At 36.2% G+C, this 24,999-nt stretch overlaps 2 protein-coding genes across 3 annotated transcripts in view; both read left to right on the forward strand.

Moving 5' to 3' along the window:
- The window catches only part of LOC126738494 (small G protein signaling modulator 1-like), a 159,287-nt gene extending 148,712 nt beyond the window's left edge, over positions 1–10,575 (forward strand). The window contains exons 12-17 of the mRNA XM_050443861.1: positions 1,759–2,047; positions 2,099–2,331; positions 2,391–2,515; positions 5,432–5,726; positions 5,784–5,946; positions 7,219–10,575. Coding sequence (XP_050299818.1) covers positions 1,759–2,047; positions 2,099–2,331; positions 2,391–2,515; positions 5,432–5,726; positions 5,784–5,946; positions 7,219–7,307 — 1,194 coding nt within the window. The 3' untranslated portion in view covers positions 7,308–10,575. The remainder of the gene's footprint in view (positions 1–1,758; positions 2,048–2,098; positions 2,332–2,390; positions 2,516–5,431; positions 5,727–5,783; positions 5,947–7,218) is intronic.
- Positions 10,576–19,958: 9,383 nt separating this feature from the next.
- Positions 19,959–24,999, forward strand: part of LOC126738495 (integral membrane protein GPR155) — a 49,807-nt gene continuing 44,766 nt past the window's right edge. The window contains exons 1-2 of one of the 2 annotated variants that reach the window (XM_050443863.1): positions 19,959–20,120; positions 20,267–20,399. In XM_050443863.1, coding sequence (XP_050299820.1) covers positions 20,305–20,399 — 95 coding nt within the window. In that variant the 5' untranslated portion in view covers positions 19,959–20,120; positions 20,267–20,304. Of the gene's footprint in view, positions 20,400–24,999 lie in introns of both variants that reach the window. The other variant, XM_050443862.1, reaches the window with a different exon arrangement.

Below are 24,999 nucleotides of genomic sequence, written 5' to 3' on the forward strand. Positions count from 1 at the left end.
CAATGTATTTTTGACCATAAATGATTTAAAATATTTCATGGTTTCTAATTATGTTAAAAAAAGTTACCTAAAGCTAACATTTTCCCGAGGAAATTAGAATTGAACGATTGATCGTTTAATTATGCCCTCTAGTGAGTTTTCGATTATAAAAATAACTTCTAGCATTTTCTTTTGGCCACTTTAATATTGTCAAAATTCAGTAATGTCAGATATATATAAGAAATCTTTAACCTTCTGATTAAATTGACTGGGTGCGAGTATCCTTACATTAATCGGCAGAGAATTTAAAAAATTTCTGCAAAAATAATCTGTTTTTTTTAAGTTTCTGAGAACCTGCGAATATCATATGATTATGTATCTACATACATGCTTATGCAATGAAATTAACAGATTGTCTCCCTTATATCTTGTAGAGACTAGATATGTATAGATATAATAGATGTGGGACAGTAAGAAGTTTAAACTTTACAAAATATTGCTGACAACCCTCATGGTAATCCAATCATGCCAAAATTCTCAATTCAAAAATATTCTTAGCATTAGTCCTCATGCTATATCCCCAATTCATATTCCATAAAACATTTAAGAAGAAAAATACTCATGGTAAGCCATTAAAAGAATTTATATAGCCCAATAATGCTCTAATTAAAAAGATGATCTTGGAAAGTTTATTACTTAGTTGCAGAACGTGCTGTTTCAACTTAAAGATGGATCAAGAGTAAATCCAAGAAACTGTCATCACAGGGCAGAACAGGATTACTTTGACGAAAGGTGAAGTTTAAATTCTGAGTTTTAGACTTGTTAAGACTGAGTTGTTTGGATACGAACTAATATAATAAATTCCTCTGAGTCACTTCCAGAATATCAGGAACCAATGGATCTGCAGGATGATATTTTATAATATTGATTATATCATCAGCAGAAACTACATGTCTAAAGTCATTCTGAGAGTCTGATAGATCATTAATATAAATTAAAAACAAGAACGGCCCCAACACTGAGCCTTGAGGCAATCCATGTTAAATAATTTATTTTTGTGCTTTATTATTGTTGAAGTAAACAAATTGGGTACAATCCGAAAGATAGGAATTTATTAAATTTATACTTTTTGCAGAAAAGTTATAGTGCTTTAGTTTTGTAATTATTATTAAATGAGAGACGCAGTCAAACGCTTTTGTAAGATCATAGAAGGAGGCATATGTGTCCAAGGGCTTCTCCAATCCCTTAAAATAAAAAAGTTTATTTTTATTTAAAAGTTTATTAAAGTTTTATCCAAGTAGAGGATAAAACTCCAGTTGAAATGCAATGATTAATAGGTTTGGTTAGTGGATGAAATAATATATGTTTGACGATTTTTTTGACGACAATTTTTGTAGATATATCAAAGCAGTCCAGAAATTGTTTATGTCTGAGTCATAAGTTTCTTTTTCAGAAACATGTTATTTATAATTTTTTTTATGCTGCAGTGCAAAACTTCTAGCAATTAATGTGGGATATTTTAGTTGGTAGTTATTTGGGTAACGAAATATGAACCATATTTTTTAGGGTAAAACACTTTCTACATCCTTCTTACTTTGTTTTCAACTATCTGGTATTAATAAAATTCTATTTTTCTTTAAATGTTTCACTGAAGAAATTTCCCTTAAGATATACAATTTTAATCACAACTACTTGGAAATAAAAGAAATGTATGTACTCGGGCACAAACAATTTATATACTAATATAATTTTATTTTAAATATTTTTTTGACTTTCTAGGTCTTTGAAGATGTAATAACAGATGACGAAGACTCGACATCAGAAGAAGGAACAAACCGAAATACCCCTCTAAAAAAGTCAAAGAAAAACCGACGAAACACCATAAAATACGACAGTGACGAGGATGTGCAATACGAAGACTGTGAATCGAAAAACACAGAATCCAAGGACAGCTTAAAAACCTGCACCGAAGGCAGCGGGATCAATGAAAACTATGAACAAGCCTTATCTAGAGACAACAGTATAGATAAGGAGGTGGTTCATAGTGATTTGGTAGATACACAAACAGGTCCCAATAAAAGTTTTCCTAATCTATAAAATATTAAAATGTTTATTGCAGATGTCCAATCGGACCATCAAGAATTGAAGAATTTTATCCGTAACGTCATTGTCACCAATCCTTCGGTAGACATAACCAACATCGACTCTGAAAGTCCTATTAGAAATCACTTGGACGCTGTCACTGAAGAGAATAATTCCTCACTAGATACTTGTATAGAAACCCACGGATTGGCTAGTCCTGCTAGGTCTACCTGCGTAAGCCCCGCAAGTTCAAATGGAGGCATATACTCAGTAAGTTTATTAGAAATTATTTTTAAAAAAATCTAAAAAGAAAAACTATTAAATTTTAGCAAGAGCTGCTTAAGACCTTTGGGTTGAATTTGCACAGGATCGAAAAGGACGTGCAGAGGTGCGATAGGAATTACTGGTACTTTGCCAACGAAAATCTGGATAAGTTACGCAATGTTATGTGCACGTGAGTAATCAACTAAAAGATTTTAATAATAATAATAATAATAATAATAATAATAATAATAATAATAATAATAATAATAATAATAATAATAATAATAATAATAATAATAATAATAATAATAATAAACAGGTAAATACCATGCTTACCCACACTTTATAAACTAATTATATCTTGTATTACACAAGGTATTTACAGACATTGTGACCAGAATAATAGCGGCTCAACAGACAGGATGTACCCGAGGTGCCATGGGGTGTAAAGAACTATCGACTTCCGAGTTTGCAATCCGGTATTTAACAACCAGAGAATCTTTTTTGCAGCATACATTCACTATCGAAAAGCTTTTGATGCAGTTCCACATAAATGGCTTATCAGTGTACTTAAATTCTACAAAATATAAAAGCACATAATTTTCTTTTTAGAATTCACTATGGCATCTTGGCGAACATCAATAACACTCCAGGTACCTAACGGCAACTGCATTGGAACTATTTTGATTCCTATTCGTAGCAGTATATTCCAGGGAGATTGCTTAAGTCCACTTTAGTTCTGCTTTGCCATGCAACCCACTCTCTAGCCAACTCAATTGAACTAGGTAGGGATTTGACCTAAAAAAGAATAATAGAGAACTAACAAGAGGAAACCATCGACTTTAATTGGATGATATAAAAATTCTTGCGGCAACACAAAATTAACTAGAGCAGATGCTTAAGATAGTGAAAAAATACTCTGATGATAAAATAAAATGAGCTTTGTACTCAATAAGTGCTGAACTGTGAACATTATTAAGGGTAAACTACAGTCAGGTGACTTTCAGATAGAAAACGGTCAGATAGTTAATGCTATGGACGAAGAAAAATCCTACAATATCTAGAAATAAAGCAGGCACAAAGAATAGACCATAAAACTATAAAAAATGAGATGACTACTAAGTTCACTACAAGACGACAATGCGACGACTCCTTAAAATAAGTCTTGATAGCAAAAACTTATTTAAAGCTATTAATACATAAGGCGTCAGTTCACTAACTTACTCTTTTGGTATAGGATGGACTAAAGCGGACATCGAAAACTTATAAAGAAAGGCTAAAACACTCCTAACTAAACGCTACATCGACATATGGGAGAAAGAGGAATGGTCGACATAGGGAAGCAACTGACGCAAATTAGCAACTTGCGATCATTTTTTTTAAGCAAGACCGAACCATCAGACATGTATCGTGCCGTATGTAAAGCAGACGAGTTAACACCACTTGAACTCTAAAAGCTGAAATACCCATAAACCTTAGACCTGAGCAAGAAAAAGTGCTTGGATGGGAAAACCACTACATGGAAGGCATGTTCATGAGGTTCAACAAGAGTATGTCGACATAGCAGCATCGAACTAATGGTTGACTTCGGGACAGCTTTTCTGAAGGATTTCTTATAGCAATTCAAGATCAAGTAATACCAACAAGAAATTATTTAAAAGCTTATCGTAGGTGACCCGACGGTACAAAGTGATAGATGTAGGTATGAATGTGAGACACCGGAGTCCATTCAGCAGGTGGATATCAAACTTCTGCACCAACGGAATATAAAGAACGTGTTGATGTAGTTTGCAAAGATACTGCGTCAAGAGCTCGCAGAAAAGCTAAAACTCTTATCAGGAGCCAAGGTACCATATTATAACTATAAGCCGGAAACAGCAGACCAGAAGTAAGACCACCAACAAACAAAAACTGCCTACACGATTAAAGTTACTCGACAAAATACTACCAAACTACTAACCCTACCTTATCAAACTTAAACATTAATCTAGAATAAGGCTAGATTTCTACAAAAAACCAACTTTGTGATAAATGTTAAACACTCCGAATATTTATTAAAGTATTCTAAAGAACAAAAAAATATAGTTCCGTGGAGATTCTATTATTTTAATAACCTTTATTTTAATAAAAACTAGGTAGATCCTCGTAAAATAGTCTATTGTCCTTGAAGACATCCAAACGTGTTCAACTGTACGAAAACGTACACCACGTACAACATGCGATTAGCTAAAAAAAAGTTTACACTTGATAACGGTTGGAGATACTTACCAACCGAAACGTCGTGTTACATTAAATAAATAAGACAATGCAAGTTCGACAAGATGTTTTCACTGTACCATTGTCTACCACCTTCAAAAACATGCGATTAGCTAAACACCCATAAGACGTGTTTTTCGTCGGCTGACAGCAAATTATTTAATGATCCGCCTAGCAACAGCACGTCAAGAAATTGGAAAGAGCTTACCGGTTATTAAGCAATTGGTAACTGTAAACCTCAGGCCTCTAGTTGGGTGCCAATGAAACAGCTCAAGCAGAGCTATCTCGTTCTGGGTCGTCAGAGGAATCACAATTATAAAAACACACCGGTCAAACTCAAACTTTTTATTCGTACAACCAAAATTAGAAACTTTTAGCGCATCGCCCTTGCTCATCAGGCTCTCGATGCCGAGTGACCCTCGTCACCGCTACATGTACGGTTAACCGCCAGCGCCACCATCTCTCCCGCGTTGCCTAACATCTTTTTATTTCGTTGAACCGTATCAAGGTCTTGCGATTTAACTCCATTGGATTTATTCTTGAGAGGCTACGTCAAATCTTGAGTATATGGGGACAAACCACAAACGAGTGCCGCTCTAAAGTCTAACATGGCGCACCATTGGTGAGATAGGGACAATTCTGCGTCACAATGTCATTGAAATTTGAATCTCTAGGATTCGAATAACTCAGCGAAACCGCGGCGGTCATTGGGTTGATATAATTTTTAAAACTTAATCAGATATGCTTTGAAATAAAAATAAAGTCATTGTAAGATCATTTTCATAATTTGTTTTATTTTAATTCAAAGATAAAGCGTTGAAGGGAAAATTATAATTGAAATTTCTTACAGATATGTATGGGAGCACTTGGAGATAGGCTACATGCAAGGCATGTGCGACCTGGTCGCTCCCCTTCTAGTTACCTTCGATGACGAATCGCTCACTTACGCGTGCTTCTGTCATCTAATGGAACGGATGATCGAAAACTTTCCAAACGGAAACGCGATGGATTGCCATTTTGCCAACATGCGAAGCCTCATCCAAATTCTGGATGCGGAAATGTACGAACAGATGCACGCCCACGGCGACTACACGCACTTTTATTTTTGTTACCGATGGTTCCTTTTAGACTTTAAACGAGAATTGGTGAGTTATGACGCGATTCTTTTATATCTATGTGTGTGTAATCGGTTGTAATTCTAGGTTTATCCAGACGTTTTTACTACCTGGGAAGTAATTTGGGCGGCCCAACATGTGTCTTCGAGTCATTTTGTTTTGTTTTTGGCCTTAGCTTTATTGGAAACTTATAGGGATATTATCCTATCTAATGGCATGGATTTTACGGATATTATAAAATTCTTTAATGGTAAGTAAGTAAAGTTCAATAAAAACTATCGATATTCCAGTCAAATTCTCATTCCAGTCAAAATTTTTGTCAAATTCCAAGGCACTTGTGGTGCGGTATATACCATCAATACTGACATTTTCAAGGAGTTCGACTAGTGTGAATCACAAGATTCTGTTGAAAAAACTGGAGCTGACGGGATTGGCCGTTATAGTTTGTTGAGGTGGATTGGTACCTATCTGTCCGAATTTTAAGAGATTCAAGATTAATTCATTACAGATTTCCCAAAGATTCCATTTGAGTAGTTATTGGATAGTTATTTATATCTATATTAATGACTTATAATTTTCCCAATTTCTGTACTTTGGAGATGATCCAGGCTTAAACAAAGGTAAAGGCTATCGAAGCTACGGCCAATGGAATCGCATCGGCATGGTACTCTTTTTTCAGCTAATTTTTTCTAACAAATTCAATAACAAAAATTAAATTTTTCCAAAATTGGAATTTAAAAAAGTCCAAATAACCCTATCGACCTGGTACACATTTTCAGGTACTTTTGTCCGTCTAAAAATTGGATTTCTATTTACTGGTTCCGTCTTTCCAAAATTGGATTTAAAAAAGATCAAATAACCCCAATGACATGGTACTCGTTTTCAGGTACTTTTGAACAAGAAATCCAGTGGAAATATTAGATTACATTTTTAACTCTATTTATTTGTTGACCCAAAATATCACATTTTTCATAAAAATCAAACTAACCCGATTGACACTGTACTCTTTTTCAGCTACCTTTGTGCAACTAACCCAATGGTAAAATTAGATATTTGTTTCCAGTAGTTGTTTTTTTGAAAAAGGAGATTTAAAAAAACGAAGTAAACCCATCGACATATTTAAATTCAAATTCAAAACATGCTTTATTATCATAAATACATGGTGTTTGGTGTTTGTCCAAATATTTTAATGGTCATATTAAATATTTAGTTCCAGTAGTAGTAAAATTGGAATTTAAAAAAAACCTAAATAAGCCTGTCGATATAGTACTCGTTTTTAGGTACTTTTATGACTAATATAATACCAACTAACCCAGTGATGAAATCTACTTTTTAATAACATTAGTCGTTTGTTAAATATTTTCTTAACCAATGTGGATCCTTTTTTCGAAATTTGACAAATTGGATCAATTTTCCCTCAATTCCTGGACCTTAAGAGATTAAGGTTTTTTATTAAGAATTATATGTTTACTCTAAAGGAAAACAATAAAATCATAAAAACTCTTTTTTTTTATTTCGGCAGAAATGGCTGAAAGGCACGACGCAGCGGCTGTCCTAAAATTATCCAGAGAGTTGGTTTTACAACTACAGCTCCTAATAGAAAATAAATAAATCGTCTTTCTGTTTTGTTTCGTAAGTTTACTTTTATTATTTGTTATATGTAATAAAATATATTTAAAAAAATATCCTATGGAATTAAGTATATTATTAGCAAAGTACACAAATAAAACAAAAGCCTAAAATATTCTTGTAGTGGCAACTTTTTATAAAAGTAAAATATGTGTTTACTGTAGTACCTTAAAAACTTAAATCTTTATTATTAAAAGTAACGTATTATTATTAGTAATGTGATTTTTGAAAGAAATATCAAACTTACGTGTATAGGATAAATAAAAAGGTGTTTTTATTGTAACATAACAGCAAAACCGTGGTAAAACTGGGTCTCAATTAACAACAATCACAAAAAAATTGTTTATTTTATTATTTATAAGCACAAGAAATATTTCACGTATAGGTATATTTTTGTGATATACAGCTGTGTAAAAAATATGTTTGTAAGTAGATAAGGATGTACACGATTTAAAATAAGTGTTAGGATTAGTGTTAGTTTTTTTTATGATTAGTTAGTGTTTTATTAGAATGTATTACTTTTTATCCCTCTTCGTTTAAAATAAAAGGGATAAACTATTATACCTTTTAATGCAACATTCGGTATAATAAGGTGCCAAAACATACAACGCAACATATAAAACCAAATGGATTCATTGACTAAATACGTATCTTAATAAATGTACCTACCTATCAGAAAACTTTATTTATATCTTAAATCAGCTTGGAATATTTTTGTATATTAGATGTAATGTATATGCATAAATTTCTATATTTGATTATTCCTTTAAATTAATCAAAAATACACTAATGGACAAACTACTCTTATACAGAAACAAGAGACACGTAAAGGTTTCCTGCATACATCTCTTATTTTCTGCATAATTCTGATAGCTCTCTTTTGAGCTATAAAAGCTCTCTCCAGAAGAGAGAATTCTGCACGTTGAAAAGCTGTTGTGTCCAATCAAGTTTTTGATCATTGAATATTAAGAACTTTAGAAGATTAGTTTTATCTGTTTTAGATCTAGTTGGTTTATAGTAAACCAGTCTTGTACTGTTACAAGTCGTTCTGTGGACATCTCAAGAATGACCAACAGGTTTGTGTCATCCGCAAACTTTAATAAGTAAGATTTGTCGTCTAATATTTCAGTGGCGAAGTTAGCGCTTCTTTTCAAGCAAGATCCTGTGGATGATGCATTCTGTCAAGCCTTGTTTGTTGAAGTTCTATTTAGGTATTTCTTTGAAGTCCTATTTTATTAAGGTCCTTTATCTTCCAGGCTTTTGAGAATTAAGCCAGTCGTAGATAGGATTAAGGGCACAACTTCAAACTTGTCAACGTTCCACATCTGTCTAATTTCCATCGATAGGTCTGCATATTTGGGACTATTCTCTTGGCAATTGCTTAACACGCTATTGTTTGTTGGCACTGCTACATCTAGCAGAACTGAATTGTTTTCCTTGTCGAACACCACAATATCCGGTGAAGTATTCGTCACCTGTGTATCGGTGATAATGGACCGACCGTAGTGTAATTTAAACTTGTCGTTCTCTATAGTACCTTCTGCGGTTGATATTTGCAGTAAGGTGTGTGGGTATTAATAAGTCCATATTTGTTGACTAACTTTTGGACAATTATATTGCTGACCTGGTAGTGTCGTTGCAGATAATCCGTATTAGCTAACACATTGCAGTCGCATGTTATGTGCTGGATAGCTTCAAAGGCTTAGTGACATTTCGGCCTGAACGCTCGAATCTACAAATTATTTTATAGGTATTAATATTGATTGTTTGATCTTGTATAGCCATCATAAATCTTTCTATCTCTGGAAAGAGACTATTAATATGTGGTACTCCGATTTCAGTAGCTTTTTTATTCTTCTTGTATATTCTTTTTCTACTTTCTGTCACTTGAAAATTTTTGTGTGAACACTTATTAAATAAGTGTTGTATTTGCTTTTCATTATTACCATATAGTTGGATATAATCATTATAGAGTAGGTAGGAACGTATAAAGGTTGCAATCCTGTTGTCTTGTTTTGTTTTGTTGTTTGTTACTTGCCGAATGTATTTTGTGGATTCGTAAGATCTCTACAACCCAAGAATTAGGGACACTGTCAAATTCTTTCTTGGAGTCGACAGAGGCAGGTTTCTGCTGCAAACAGAGTTTGTTTCAAATTAATTTATAATGAGTTGTTCCTCGCACCTTTGATGGTCCGGTCCCTCTTGCAGCCAATATGTTATTTTAATCTAAATGCTTATAAATTCTGTTAGTAATACAAGACATTAGTATCTTATACATTGTTACTAAACAGATTGGATTATATTGAGAAGGACTTTGTATTTGGTTGCTTTTTGATAGAACCAAGAGTCAGGAATATTGTCAAAAGCCTTTGCTAGGTTGAAATATTCTCCTCAAAAATTAGAAGTGCAGTATCCAGTGACCTGCCCTTGAGATAGCCATGTTGTGGAGAATTTATTAATTTTTCTACGCAGGAGTATTGCACATATTGCAATTGAAGAAACCTTGGAAACCTTGCAGGCTCCTGGTTCTATAATTTTCTAAGAGTGATTTGTGAATATTATTATAATCATCATAACTCCCTTGCACACTTAAAACCCAAAATGGACATTTTATCAACATTGAAGACAAGTTGATTACATATGCACCATTCTCTGACATTGCGATGGTCCTCGACAATGAGAGATCTAACTATTTTTTGGTTTTTATTATTCTATACAAACTTCCAGTGTTTTTTGGCTAATAAAAAAAAAACATTATAACTCAAATTAATAAAACACATAAGCAGAAACAATTGAAGAAGTATTAAGGGAAATGATAAAGAAGTATGAACAAATTGACTAAACTATTTAAATCTTATGCAGATGTGACTTTGTTAAGAATTCGTTTGTTACTGGGTGTTGTATATTATTTTGTATATTTCTTTAGTTTTGTCCATTAGTGTATATAAAGAATTTTAAGAAATAAGCAAGGTGTCTCGTGGTGGATTGTAATTTCACAGTCAGATATTTAAACCAGGACCTAATATGTGTTAACCCCAAAAAACTGACCATGAATATAACGAATTGGTATTTATACCCTATAAATGTGGTAGAAATATAATCTACTATGAGATTGCTTTATTTTTATTATCAAACTTTTGTCTTGTCAAGGATGGCTATCAGTGGTGTATTTAAGTATTTAGTTTAAAAAAAAATGTCTATTTCTACGTTATGTAGCTTTAAAATTATATAATATTCTTGTTTTAAAATATTATTATTAAATTTTATTGAGATTTTGTATGCTAATAATTAAATAAAAGTTTATATCTTAATATTTAATATATTTTTCTCTAACGTTTATTAAAAGTTTATTATAATAATAAATACTTTACAATATCGTTATTTTCATCATCAAAGTCCAAAACAATTTTATTAAAATTATATTAGGATATTTTACGGAGGAAAATGTGAGGTTATTTAAATACTATCTATTGATTTTTTTAAATCTAATGGAATTAATGTCAATTTATTAAAAATCTATCTATTAGCTGGTTGTGCAGTACTGCAGCGTCCACCTAAAATTGCATAAAAGATAATTACTTTATAGTTGTTGCGAAATTATAAAAAACAAAAAAAGAATACAGTTTAGTTAGATTTTAGATCGCACGGTAAAATGTTACTATAATAAATTTCTTTCCGTTTTTAAAAATTTATAATAGGGTACTTTTTTGTATTTGTTTTTTTTTTTGCAAATTTGTAGCTGTCTATTCGTTGTTGTCAAAATCACATATCAAGCGTATATAGTTTTAGTTGATTTCAACTGTTTGCTATGCCTCCATATTATAAAAATTACTCGATTTGTCGTATTATATTATAATAAACAAATTATTGTATCAATGTTGGTGTTTTATTTATTTGTAAAAATTTGTAGTTTTTATAAAACTACATGAGAAGAACAAAATATAATATGAATACATATTTTTGGATAAGATCGGTAAATTTCTTTCCCGAGTGCGAAAATACCCATGCAACAAAAATCCACAGTCAAAACCATAACTTAAAGATAAATCAGCAACTCTTGACCGATTCCCTACTATGCTCTCTTTGAATGTTGAATAAGAATTTATGTGTATCGAGTGTTTTTATTCCCACCTAAGCGAATAGTAAAAACGTTACAATAGTCTGCTTTTTTTCTGTATTTCTTATATATCGTGGCTTGTCTTTCCTATTTAATTAATTCTTACCGCCTTTTGTATTCGATCTTAGATATTTTTTGTAACTGAGAGTTCTTGGGAAAAACTGCTGAATACCAACAGAACTTTGTTCAACAGCTATATCATTGGATTTATTAAGTCGAGTCTAATTGAGTAATAGTAGTAGGTAAAAAGGATGGGGAAGCTAGAGCTCGGAAAGTAGGCCTAATTGATAAGGCGTATGATCTGGTATCTCCTGGGCCTGTCTACATCCTTGTCTTTCTTCAAATTCCTTGTTTTTTTTCCCAGGCCCAATTGAACTGCGATAAGCAAGCATTGATCAGCTTTGTAGAAATTATATTCGAAGCTCCACTTCATCCAGATCCGAGATCTAACTTAAGATAAGCAAAGAAATACTAGACACGTCCTCTTCGTTCAATGTGAGTCGAACTGTAGTTAGTAGAACAAACTCAGTCGTTATCTTTTTATCTTTTGATTTTGACTTATTGTTGCAAGATAATATATTGATTTTCGCACCCAAGACTCCTACTAATACGGCTTTCGTTGCCAAGTTCTGAACTCAATTCAATTCTCGTTTTGCTTTCACTTCCAATCGCCAATCCTCCAAATGATCCATTCTGCATCATCGCATCACCAACCCTGATGAGGACATAGAGGAGCCCTTCGGTAGCTTTCATGTGCACTTGCAACGTGGATACAGCAGTAGCTATAGTATCAGAAGAATGGCTGAGCTCTGTAAGTTATTATAGGTCACACACATGGCTTAACTTCTGAACTACATTAAGGTCGGACATGGCAATGCACCGAATGACTTAGTTAAAAGAAATTCTTTTGTCATGATTTTTATTATACTGAGGTCTGATCGAGTGCAAAAGTCCATAATTTTTAACGGAAAAAAACTATTTAATCATCTTCCCCTCTCATTAAGAAAACACCACTGTGCAAGGAAGTTTAGAAAAATATTAAAGACTATATTAATATTTTAACTCTGTGTTGTCTTTTTATTTTGGAAACAGCTTGTTTAGTTTTTAGAAAATATAAACATGAAGCAGATAGTCAGGACAACACTCGACAAAATTATCTGCTGAGATTCTCACTCTGAATTTATACGTGGCTATATATTGTATGTATATGAAGTTAAAAATTACTTAATAATCCTTCATAAGAAATAAGAAAACTTACGAAAAAAGTCTACGTATAAAAACAAAGAAATTTTTGGCTAGTAAAGCTTACTATTATTTAAGGGAATTTTTTTAACGATCAGCATTTAGATATTTTTTTATGTTTTACATTTTAATCTAGTTTTGTTGTAATTGTAATATAATAGTACGGTTAAAAGTGCTATTAAATCATTTCAGCCCTTTAAATCACCAGGCGGGGAAGGCATCTATCCAGCACTTATTTTCAAATTCGGCTGGACTTACTTTTACCGCAACTGTTAGCACTACCTAAAGCCAGTCTAGCATGGGGATACATTCCAAAGAACCACTAAGATAATAAGAGCGATCCTACTGAGCGATCAATTGCCGAGGCATCTTCGCTGATCCCAATAAGCCTGAAATCCTTTCCGTTGAAGACCCTGGATAAGGTCATTAATGGGCACATCAAAGATGTGGCGCTGGAGTAACGGCGTGTAATCAACAGACTTAGCTCTCAACAATCTTGTAACGAGCATCGGTTATTCGCTGAAACAAAAGTGGCAGTGACGGCCCTCTTAAACATTGAAGGGGCCTTCAACAACGCACTTCCACGCTCACTCTATGAATCTACAGCAGTAAGAGGAGTCAGCCCTCTTGTCTGCAAGTGGATCAAAACCATGCTAAGTGACAGAAGAATAACGACCATTTTACAGGGCGAACCTGTGCACTTCAGTGCCGCACGAGGTTGCCCTGAACCCCAGGGAGGGGTACTATCTCCCATCCTATGGTCGCTACTCGTTGACGACCTGTTGGCCATAATTCGACTGTGGGAAGTCAAAGTCGAAGCTTACGCACATGATCTGGTGATCCTGTTAAAAGGAAAAAATGAGAAAGCCATCTCAACAACACTACAAGAAGTGCTAAACATCATTCTAAACTGGTGCGAGAGGAAGGAAATATCCATTAATTCGCATAAAATGGAAATAGTGCGATTCACCAGAAAAAGAAATATGGGCGAACTCAAACCCCTTGGAGAGCTGAAATCATCCAATTTGCAACGGAGGCGAAATATCTTAAGATAACCTTAGATAGGAGGCTTAATTGGAACTTGCATCTTGTCAAAACATTCAACACAGCAAAACTGTCCCTATGGAACTGTCGCAGGATACGCGAAAAAACCTGGGGAGTGAAGCCAAAATAGATGCAGGGGTTATACACACAAATCATCAGACCTACGATATCCTATGGCTCTGTGGTGTGGTGGAGCAAAGCAACACAACTGGCGAAAGGGTGATCAGAACTACCCTGACAGCCGCCATGGAAGTACAACTTGGACTAACCCCGCACATGTCGCTGCAGGGGGAGGCCATAAGAACTACTTACAGGCTGCACCATGTCATAAATGGCATCTCGACAAACAAAGTCTGGATGGAATCAACCGAACTGGTTGAGAAGGTGTGCAATCCCGGCACACTTGGTATGCCATCAGCCTTATGCCGAGAAAAACACTAAATACGAGTTCATACTCGGTCAACATACCAGACCGAGCGGACTGAGATCAGAAACCGATGGAGAGAAAGCGGAAATCCGAGTATATTCAGACGATTCCAAAACCAATTTTGGAGTAGGAGCTGGAATATACTGCACTAACCCAAGGACAGAAAGAACTATCTGCCTTGGGAAACACTCATCAATTCAGGCGAAAGTACATGCCATTGAAATCTGTGCAAGAATGCTTAACCAAATGCAACTTGAAAACAGAACCATCAAAATCTACAGTGATGGTCAGGCGGCTCTAAAAGTGCTAGAATCCCCTACCTGCAGATCTAGAGCAAAATACATCTGCAAAAAAGAGTTCATACTGTTGGGGGAAGGGAACAAAATTACCCTAGTATGGATTCCGAGACATCCTGAAATTACAGGAAATAAGGCGGCTGACAATAGCCAAAAAGGAGCAGAATCCAACCTGATAGGTGTAGAACCAGCATTAGGCATTGCCTACAATACGGCGAAACACACAATTTTAAGTCTGGTGCACAACAAAGCAAAGCGCTACCGGGACACAACCATGCGAAGGCTTTCATACCGGACGTAACAAGGAAGGTAACAAATAACATAAGGGAACTCAACAGGAAGCACCTAAAAGCCCTAATGGGAATGTATACCATTGCAAACTACGTAACCACATGAATAGGATTGGTTTGGCGGAAGTCATCGAATGCAGACTATGCATGGAGGAAGACGAGACTGCAGAGCACATTTTACGCAGATGTCCGGCAATAGAGAAAATCACGCAGGCTTCCTCAGCAATGCCTTACCTAAGACGGAAGACATTAAAAATGCTTCTCCCAGTCAAATAATCGACTCTTAAAGAGGGCGGACTTGACTGTGGAAGAATAAACACCTAGGAGTGAGCCACAATAGACCATGGTCGCAGTGAAGGGACACAAGCTGCCCCACTCGCAACAAACCTAATATAACGTAGATTGTAGATTGAGAAGGGAGTCGTTTCGGCTGATCCGCCGCTCAGCACTGCTACCTGTGAGATATTTTGTGCATAACTCTACTTGTCTTAGTTTGTCTCAAAAAGTCTTAGACTTCTGCCGTACAGAGCTATATTTTTGGGAGGTAGTTGTCCCACTTCTTGAGGTGTTGGTTGAACCCCTTCCAGGTACTTGAGCCTCTTGCAGAGTTGGGTCGGGCATTCACAGAGCAGGTGTTCTGCTGTTTCTGTGGCATTGCTGCAGAATCTACATTGGTCGTCCTCTGTTATACCTATTGCCTTTAGGTGATATTTCACTGGGCAATGACCGGTTAGGAGTCCGACTGCTGTTCTGATGTCTGATCTGTTCATGTCTAGGAGCTGTTCAGCTCTTTTTCTAGAAGTGGTTATAAACTTTTTTGCCTGTCTTAGTCCTGGTGCTCTTCTCCAGTGCGACAGCAATTGTTCTTTTTCCCACCTGTTTAGGTCTTCGGTGATGTGGATCTTCATTAAACCACAGTATGGCTCTGGACCATAGTATGGTGTTTGAGCCCCTTTTTTTGCAAGGCGATCGGCTTCTTCGTTCCCCTCTATACCCCGGTGGCCAAATAGCCACATTAGTGTTACTTGATTCTTTGTTGTAAGGCGCTTTAGGGTTTGTTTGCACTCCCAGACTAGCTTTGAATCACATTTAAAAGCTTTCAGGGCCTTTAGAGCAGCTTGGCTGTCTGATAGTATAAATATGTGTTTTCTTTGGAAGCCTTGGTTGATGCACTCTTCTGCACATATGTCTATGGCAAGCACTTCAGCTTGAAAGATGTTAGGGTATTTGCCCAGTGACTTTGAGATCTTAATGTTAGGGCCTGACACGCCCAGTCCTGCTCCTTCTGTTAGTTTGGAACCGTCTGTGTACCATAGCGATGCATTGTCGGCTTTTGGTACTTCTTTTTTCTCCCATGATTGGCGATCATCTATGATCACTTCGAATGGAATTTCTAGATCCAGCATGGCCGTTATGTGGTCACGTGGTTTGCTGGCATTTTCCAGTTTAATTTCTTCGAGGATGCGCAGGTGACCACTTAAATCCCCAGGCTTGAATTTGCCGGTTTGGAAAAGCGTGTGAGCACTGTTAATTGCCTCTTTTTTCACGCTTATGTGAAGTGGAGGCATGTTAGGCAGTGTCTCTAAGGCTGTGGTCGGACAAGTAGACATTGCCCTGGTTATTCCTAGACATATCAGCCTTTGGACTTTGTTTAATTTGGTCTGTGCGGTTGTTTGTTTGGTCTTCGGCCACCATACCAGCGAAGCGTATGTGATGATGGGCTTAATGACTGTTTGGTAGATCCAGTATAACATTTTCGGTTTTAGCCCCCATGTCTTGCCAACGAGTTTGCGGCATGTCCAGATTGCCACTATGGCTTTGGAAATGGTCTTGTCTAGATGATTGTTCCAAGTTAGTTTGTGTTCCAAGGTAACCCCCAGGTATTTCACCTCGTTAGAAAATGTTAACTGAGTTCCGTTTAATATAGGTGCTCTGAGTTCTAGCTTCCTTCTTCTAGTAAACGGCACTAAAATTGTTTTTCTAGGATTTAAAGATAATCCTTCAGTTTCGCCCCAGTTTTGTATAGTATTTAGGGCACTTTGCATTCGATTCGATATTACGCCCTCGTGCTTGCCCCTAACTATTACTACCAGGTCATCTGCGTAGCCTAGAACTGTGAATCCGGATCTACTTAATATGTTAAGAATTTTGTTTACTACTAATGTCCACAGTAGAGGTGACAGAACCCCTCCTTGGGGACATCCTTTTACTGTGGTTGCTGTTGCTGTCGCTCCATTTATTTCTGCTGTGATGGAGCGGTGCTTGAGCATTGATCCTGTCCACTTTACGATGGGGGCATCCACCCCCCAGTCTTGCAAGGCTTTTGTTATGGACAGGTGTGAGGTATTGTCGAATGCTCCCTCTATGTCAATGAATGCAGTAAGAGCAATTTCTTTGCAGTCGTTTGACTTTGCTATGTCTCTTACGAGGCAGTGCAGTGCACTTATTGTAGATTTGCCTGCTTGGTAGGCAAATTGTCTAGGGTAGAGCGGTGATCTAGAAAGAGTTACGCTTCTTATGTATTGGTCGATTGCTTTCTCCATTGTTTTTAGAAGAAAGGAGGTTAGACTAATCGGGCGATATGATTTTGCTTCGTTTTCAGGACGACGCCCCGTTTTTGGTATGAATATTACATTAGCCTCTCTCCAAGCTAGTGGTACATGTCCTAAAATATAATGTAACCTGTAATTGTAATGTTTTGTAACTTACATTGTTTTGGCTTTGTCTACAACTTCTATATTTATATTGTCAATAAAGCATTTAGGAGTTACCAAATGCTGGGTTTTGTCATTAGAAATGCACAGACCTCAAACATTTTTTTTCATATAAAGGTCACAGAGTGTACCCAGAAAATGGTTTTCCATACCAGAGTCTACTAGAAAGTTTTTGGTTGAGGAGAGGCAAAAATCTGTTGATTTCCAATTTTTATCTAAACCTTTAAATAATAAAATTGATTCACCCAACTTAATGCAGCATTTAAATCTCCATGTGCCTTGCACTATCTAATAATTCTGAAAGTTTTTACCTATCCAAGACCTGGAACAAATTTTGGGCAGTTCTTCCCAATGCACAGAGATCAATAGGAAATATTTAATTGCAGTTTAAAAAATTAAAAGAATACACTTTTCATACATAGTTACTATAAAATGTATTTTTTCTTTCATTAATGTGATATTGTAGACAACTATTATTGATCATGTATTCTTTTATTTTTATTTATTTTGTACTTATATAATGTATTTTTTTTATCACTCAATAATTGAATTTTTTTCTGTGGAGTGGTGTAAATAAAATACATTAAAATAAGAAGGAAAGTACCTAATCCAAATGAAATTTTAATGACAACAAAAACAATTAGGTAGTTACGAACATAAATTATATTAAGATAAATATTTCAATTCCTGAACAATAACCATAAGAAACAGAATGTAATATTAATCTAGGATACAAATGAATAATCATATCTATGATATTAACAAAATTGCATTAAAAACTAGCTCCATCTACCAGTAAATAGTGATAATTATTGTCATACATTTATATTAGTCTACAAAAAATAGATTTCTCTTTAGGCAAGTGGTATTCTGTAGAAATTGTGCTGATTATTGTAACTTTTGACACTTGTCATAAGGCACCTTAGGTAGGTAACATTTTTTGATAGAATTGATGATTGTATACAATAAATTTCTTTATTATTTTTAAATTTGTTAGCAAAATATTGAGATTTAGGTTTAAAAATGTTTCACAACTTTTATTTAAGATTGCATGGAATTCTCTTTGAAATGCTTAAATCTTGCACTAACCAGTTGTTAGAAGTAATGATAAAGAACCACAGTGTTTACATTTTTTGATAAGCTGAGGAATATGAGAGTGGTATTGTGCTAAAAAGACAAAATTTAACAGTTGTTGTAAGAGGGTATCTTTTTTAGCAAAGAAGCACTCTGCAACTAAAGACCTTTATCACATCAATATAAAATTAAATTAGACAAATTAAGAATAAAGACATTAAATACAAATTCAAATGATATTGTAACTGTAATACAAAATAAATTGCACGCCTTGTAGTTCTCAAGCAGGATTAATTTCCACCTTCAACTGATTTGGTTGTAGTTGATGACTCTGGACTGGAACTACTTTTACTAGTGAGGGACACTGAGAAGTAAAATGAAATATTAATGATAAAACAAATATTAACAAACATATGTTTATTTACTAGGGAATAATTTTAGAGCATGTTTTACTTGTTTGATTTCCAACTGAGATAAGATGATAAAGACAATATAAAAATATTTACTTACCAATAATAATGACTAATAAGATAAGAGCAATAATGCCAATAATTATCATCATCTTGATATTTTTCCACCAATATTTCCTTTTCAATTTTTGCGCCTGTTGTTCAAACCTTTTGCCTCCTTCTTGGAGGGCATCAGCTCGGGAATCAAGTTCAGACAGTTTCTGATCCCTCTCAAGTACCTTTTCAACATTGACCCGCATTATCCCAACGACTTCATTGACCTGTTGCTGGGTCTGGTCCAGTTTCGACAAAGGTTTTGATCCTGATGGTGGGTCCATTTTGTGATTTTCTGATTAACGAATATGTTGGGCGGTCTAAAATCACTAACAACATGCAAATAGATTAGTCACAAGTACTATAATCTGATGTTACTTTGCATAGACAAAAGATACACAGTGAAGCAGGAATAAGGTCAAACGAGGCATTAAATGTTATTTACACAACTCACCTCGGTGCGTTTTGAAGAATTGGGAACGTAAACAAAACTAAATTAAAAAGTAAAATCGGCAAAATAAGGGAAAGGAAAATAAAAACTGAGGAAAAATTACAATCACATCCACATAATTTTGACGTCGTTTCTTGGTCTGGCATATGTCATAACTAACGTCAAATCTGAAACGTCAAAGGGGGTTGGACCATCAACGTTGCCAGCTTGTACGGCTAAGTTAATGGAAAATAGTCAAAGATTCTAATTAAAACTTTAAAAATACAAAAATTTCCTAATTCCTGTGTTAATACAAGTAACGTAATCATCGTTTAATTGTTTTTTTTTTATCTACAGGTGAAATTTCCCGCAATTTTTCAATTGAAATACAAATTCAACCAATAGAAACATTATGCGCAATTCGCCAAGTTAGGATAAGAGCCCCCCCGCTTACGTGACTTTGTTCACGTGATTTTAAAATCAGCTGATTTTGACATGATGACAACATATTATTTATTACAAAATTGATTTTCCAAACAAAAAAAACCCTTTCAAAATTAATGCTCGGCAGAATTCTAGATTAGTCAAGGGGATAAAATAAATTACTTTTTAATAAATATGAAACCAGCCAAAAATATCCGTGTCAAATAATTAAAAGGTATTTATTCCCCTTATCAATTTGATGACTTCTGTACACAAAAAAGTGTAATGATCTATTATGGTATTGATTTTTGCACCCACGATGCTGAACAATTTGCAGATGCAAATCTGTTGATTCAAATGAGTATCAAATTCTTATTCCAGACTATTAGGAATAGTCATTGAGATTACAAATAGCAGCTATGGAAGTTATGGAACCATTACAGGCTCCAGTTGGGGCAGCAATTGAGAATCTCTACCCAGCATTACTGCAATGTTTTGCTATTATTTTATCAGGGTAAGTTACAGAAATTGTTAAAATTAATAATATTTAAAGAAAGCAAACTAAATATGTAGCCAAAACAATGACTTATTTGCTTTACTACCTGCTTGTTTTTGCTCAATAATGTTCATTACTAAACCAGTAGCTTAAAATTGAAAATGGAATAAAACAGCCTTTATAGACCATATGTATTGGAATAATTTATGTATACCAATACAATTCTTTCATTTATCTATTATTATACAGGGTGTTTCACCGCCAGGTGGGACATATGAAATCCCATGTAGTTTTTAATAGGGTTAAATATTGGCTTTCCTAATTATTTTTGAAAAAAAATGTATTACAATAATTTAAAGAGCAATATAATCTGCAACCAATAAGATAACTTGTAATTTTGTAGGTTTGCCTGTATAGGAATTATTGGTGAAAATTTTGTCTTTTTTGTCACCCGATAGGTACTTACAGGTATCGCGCAATGTAAGAAAGTAAAAAAAAAACATGCTTTATTGTTATTAACAAAGAAAAATTGTTCTAAACAAAGCTACCTTAAGTTTTTTTTTTATTTTTTTTTTTTTTGAGGTCGGTGGAGAAATTCTTTATGAACACTGGTTACGCGGCGCCGCCCCCAGTAGTGTGGGACTCAGTGTCGAGTCTGTTTCATCCTATACCCACTAAAACTCCACCGCTGGGTGGTGCCTTGTGGCTCCCTACACTGCGGTCTGCTAAGAAGCAGTCCTATTGTGTCCCATATGTTTAGTCCCACAGGTTCAATTCTGTAGCTTCAAGGAAGTCCTGGATTGTGCCCAGTGGTAGATTTCTTATACCCTCTGGTGAGGGTTTCTCTTCCCCCAGGAATGTTGCCCTGGTTTGATTAAATGCTTCACAGAAGCACAGTATGTGAAGAGTTGTTTCGTCCTCCTCATTGCATCCCCTACATAGCGAGGTAACTGATTTCCCTAGCGTATGCTGGTGTTTCCTGCTGGGTGCATGGCCTGTAAATAGCCCTGCGACCCTTCGCAGTTGTTGTCTGGAGAGGCCCAGTATGTTCTCACCCTTCTTGAAGGGTGGGCTGCCTATAAGTTGTTTGGATTGTTCCATCTTTGGCAGCTGCTCCCAGTAGAATTTGTTCTGATTTGTTAGCCAGTTGCCGATTTCCCTCTTCCAGGTCTTATCGCTGACACAACATGTTGGTTCAGGGCCTACCAGGCTGTTGCTGGCTCCCTGGGTTGCAAGTTGGATAGCCCTTCTTGCAGCCTTATTGTTGCCCATATTCTCTGCTAGGATTATCTTTGGCCTATTTTGCACTTCGGCGAGGTTCCTGAGATCCTCCCAGCAGCTTTGCACAGTCCTTGACTTAGTCTCGAACTGTTGTAGTGCAAGTGTTGCAGCCTGGTCTCCTGTGAAAATTGCGAAGGTTTTGCCTCTTGGCAGCCCTTCTCTCATCAGTTGGACACAGGTTTGTATTCCTATTATGCTTGCCTGTAAATTTGTTGTTTCGAGGCCCAGGTTTAGCATAAGTTGTCTGCCCTGTTGTTCGTCCTCCACCATGCCCACAGCTACCCCGATCTTGGATCGTTTGGTTGCCGTATGCCATACTGAGTAACCTCTTTGCCTGAGCCTGTCCGCTTCTGCGTCCAGTGGTCCCCTTTTCTCTTTGATGACAAAAGGTTTGTCTAGGTATGTGACCTTGGTTCTGTCTGTTCTTAGGGCCAGGGGCCCAAGGTCCTGTATCTTGTCAAATAAGGCATTGTGTCCATCTTTCGATAGGATTGTTGCGCCATTTGACAGCAGTCTTTTCGCCCCCGTTATAGCTTCAGCCCGTACCACTAAGTGTAGCAGGCTTAGTCCTATCAGGTTCTCTAGGGCAGCAGTCGGCGTTGTTGACATCGCTCTTGTTATGCCCAGACATGCTATTCATTGTGTTTTGTTGAGTATCTGTATTACAGTCCTCTTTTCTGCCGCATGCCACCATATAGGTGCTGCGTATGTAATGATGGGTCTAACCATTGTCGTGTACATCCAATGTACCATTTTTGGTGACAGTCCCCATGATCTACCGAACATTCTCTTATAGTACATAAGAGTTTTCGTGGCTTTATTTGTAACCTGGATTACATGTTTCTTGAAGCTGAGTTTTTTTATCCAGGGTTATACCTAGATATTTGACCTCGTCTTCAAGTCGCAGATTTTCTCCATAAAATTTTATGTTTCTAATAGGCTCTAATAGGCTCTAGTTTCCTTCTTTTGGTAAAGGAAACCAGAGTAGTTTTTGTGGGATTTACCCTTAGTTGTTCTTCCTCACACCAGTGCTCGACAGTAGTCAGGGCTCTTTGCATTTTTTCGAATACATGAGCCTGACTACCACTGTCTCGTGTGAGGATGACTATATCGTCAGCATATCCTATAGCGAAGATAAGCTGCCTCTCCAGTCGTGTCAGCAAGCTGTCCGATACAAGGTTCCACAGCAGCGGTGACAGTACGCCCCCTTGCGGTGTTCCCCTGCACACTTTGGCCTTAACCGTTATGCTGTTGAGATTTGCTGCTACTTTCCTATGATTTAGCATTTCGGTTATCCAGCCGCCAATCATGGGATGTATTCCTCGTGCTGCTATCGCACGGTTGATTGAGTCATATGATGTATTGTCGAATGCTCCCTCAATGTCTAAGAAAGCTCCTAGGGCGATCTCTTTGTTGTTCAGAGATTGTTCGACCCTCTGGGTTATCTCGTGAATCGCTGATTCGCAAGATTTACCTGTTTGGTAGACATACTGGTGTCGATGTAGAGGGTTGACCCGTAATACATTGTCCTTGATATGCCTTTCTATGAGCTTTTCCTCTGTTTTTAGGAGGAATGATGTAAGGCAAATTGGTCGGAAGGATTTAGGTTTCGCATAGGAGTCGCGTCCCGTCTTTGGTAGAAATACTACCTTTGCTTCCCTCCAACTCTTTGGTATATGCGCCGTGGCTAGACTTGCCCGCATTATTTAGTGCTGGCAGCAGCAGTTCGCTACCCCGCTGTAACTTGACTGGCATTATGCCATCCATTCCGGGAGATTTAAATGGTTTGAAGGAATTTATCGCCAATTTAACCTTCTCGTAGGTTACTACCTTTTTTGCTAGTTCCCAGTGTTCCCTTTTGCCCCTGTTCGGAATGATAGGAGTTGGGTCCTGGGTATGTTCTGGTTGGTGAAGAATTTTCGATCCCGGAAAGTGCGTGTTCAGCATTAAGCCAAGCGTTTCTTCCTCGGTTGTCGTATATTCTCCATCGGGTTTTAGACAAGAGCCTAGGGTTTGTCGTGGCCCTTTGGATATTGCCTTGTGGAGTCTAGCATATGCTGGTGTCTCTGTTAGGTCCCGGCATAGCTTCCTCCACCCTTCTTTCTTTGCTCTTTTTATAGCATCATTGTACCTGGTTAACTGTTGTCTGTATAGATTCCACTCGCCAGTTCTTTTGGCTCTGTTAAAAAGCTTTCTTACTGTCTTCCTTAGCTCGCCCAATTCTTGGTTCCACCATGAGGTGTTCCCTGCTTGACGCGGTTTGCTTAGTGGACATGAATTTTCAAAAGCAACTTAATAGCCTCAGTGACCGACTCTGTCAGCACTTCGAGCTCTACATTGTCTTTTGCCTCCGTTGGACAGTTCTCCAGTTCGCGTCCTAGTATCTCATTGAAGAGGTCCCAGTCCGTTTTCCTGGCGTTCCTGTAGGTCTCCGGATTTGTATCCGGTTGTACCTGTGATCCGACAAACTTGGTTCGTCAGATACATGCCATTTTTTAACGAGGTCGCAGATGCGTCCCTTGCCAATGGTTAGATCAATTACTTCTCTGCGGAGTATGTTGACGAAGGTCGGTTCCTCCCCCACATTAAGTATATTTAGACCGGAGCACCGAACATAAACTAGAATAGAAGGATCACTCTAAGCGCCGCCCAAAATGTTGCCTGTCTCACTCGCTTTCTGATGCTACTCTTTTTTGCTGCCCGGTGGCGACTGCATTATACAGGGGCGTCTTCAATATTAGAACTATAATAGCGTTGTGCGGAAATTTTGTACTTTAAAAATGCCGGCGATATGTTGCGTAGATGGCTGCAGGAGTAAAAGGGAATATACATTTTTTTTAAATAAAAATGGATTAGTTCACAGAAAAAAATTCACGCTTTTCTTCAGTATTTCTTAAATATCTCGGAAAATTGAGATCTTACAAAAAAAATCTAATAAACAAAAGTTGGTTTAAAAATAAAAGATTGGCTTTATAGGCTCTATAAAGCCAATATGGCTCTATAGGCGCCGAGATACAACTGTGTGAACATAACCCCTTTTTTTAGATAACAAAATATAATGACGTCAAATAATAACTTGAAATAATTTTAAAAAATCACGTTTCTTAGACAAATATCTAGCACGTTTTTTCAAGTATGTATTATCAAAAACTTAAAATAACTTGATTGTAAGTCATTAGCATAAAAATTAAAAAAGTTAGGAATAAAATAAAAATAATTGCAGTTTTAAAAAAATTTATCATAAAAAATTATGTATTTATTTCAAAAATTAAAGCGTAGATTTCTACAATGGACTATATATAGGTACCAATAATATGTTCAAAAAGTATCAGCGATT

The sequence above is a fragment of the Anthonomus grandis genome, chromosome 7 (genome assembly GCF_022605725.1).
Source record: "Anthonomus grandis grandis chromosome 7, icAntGran1.3, whole genome shotgun sequence".
Taxonomy (NCBI): Eukaryota; Metazoa; Arthropoda; class Insecta; order Coleoptera; family Curculionidae; genus Anthonomus; species Anthonomus grandis.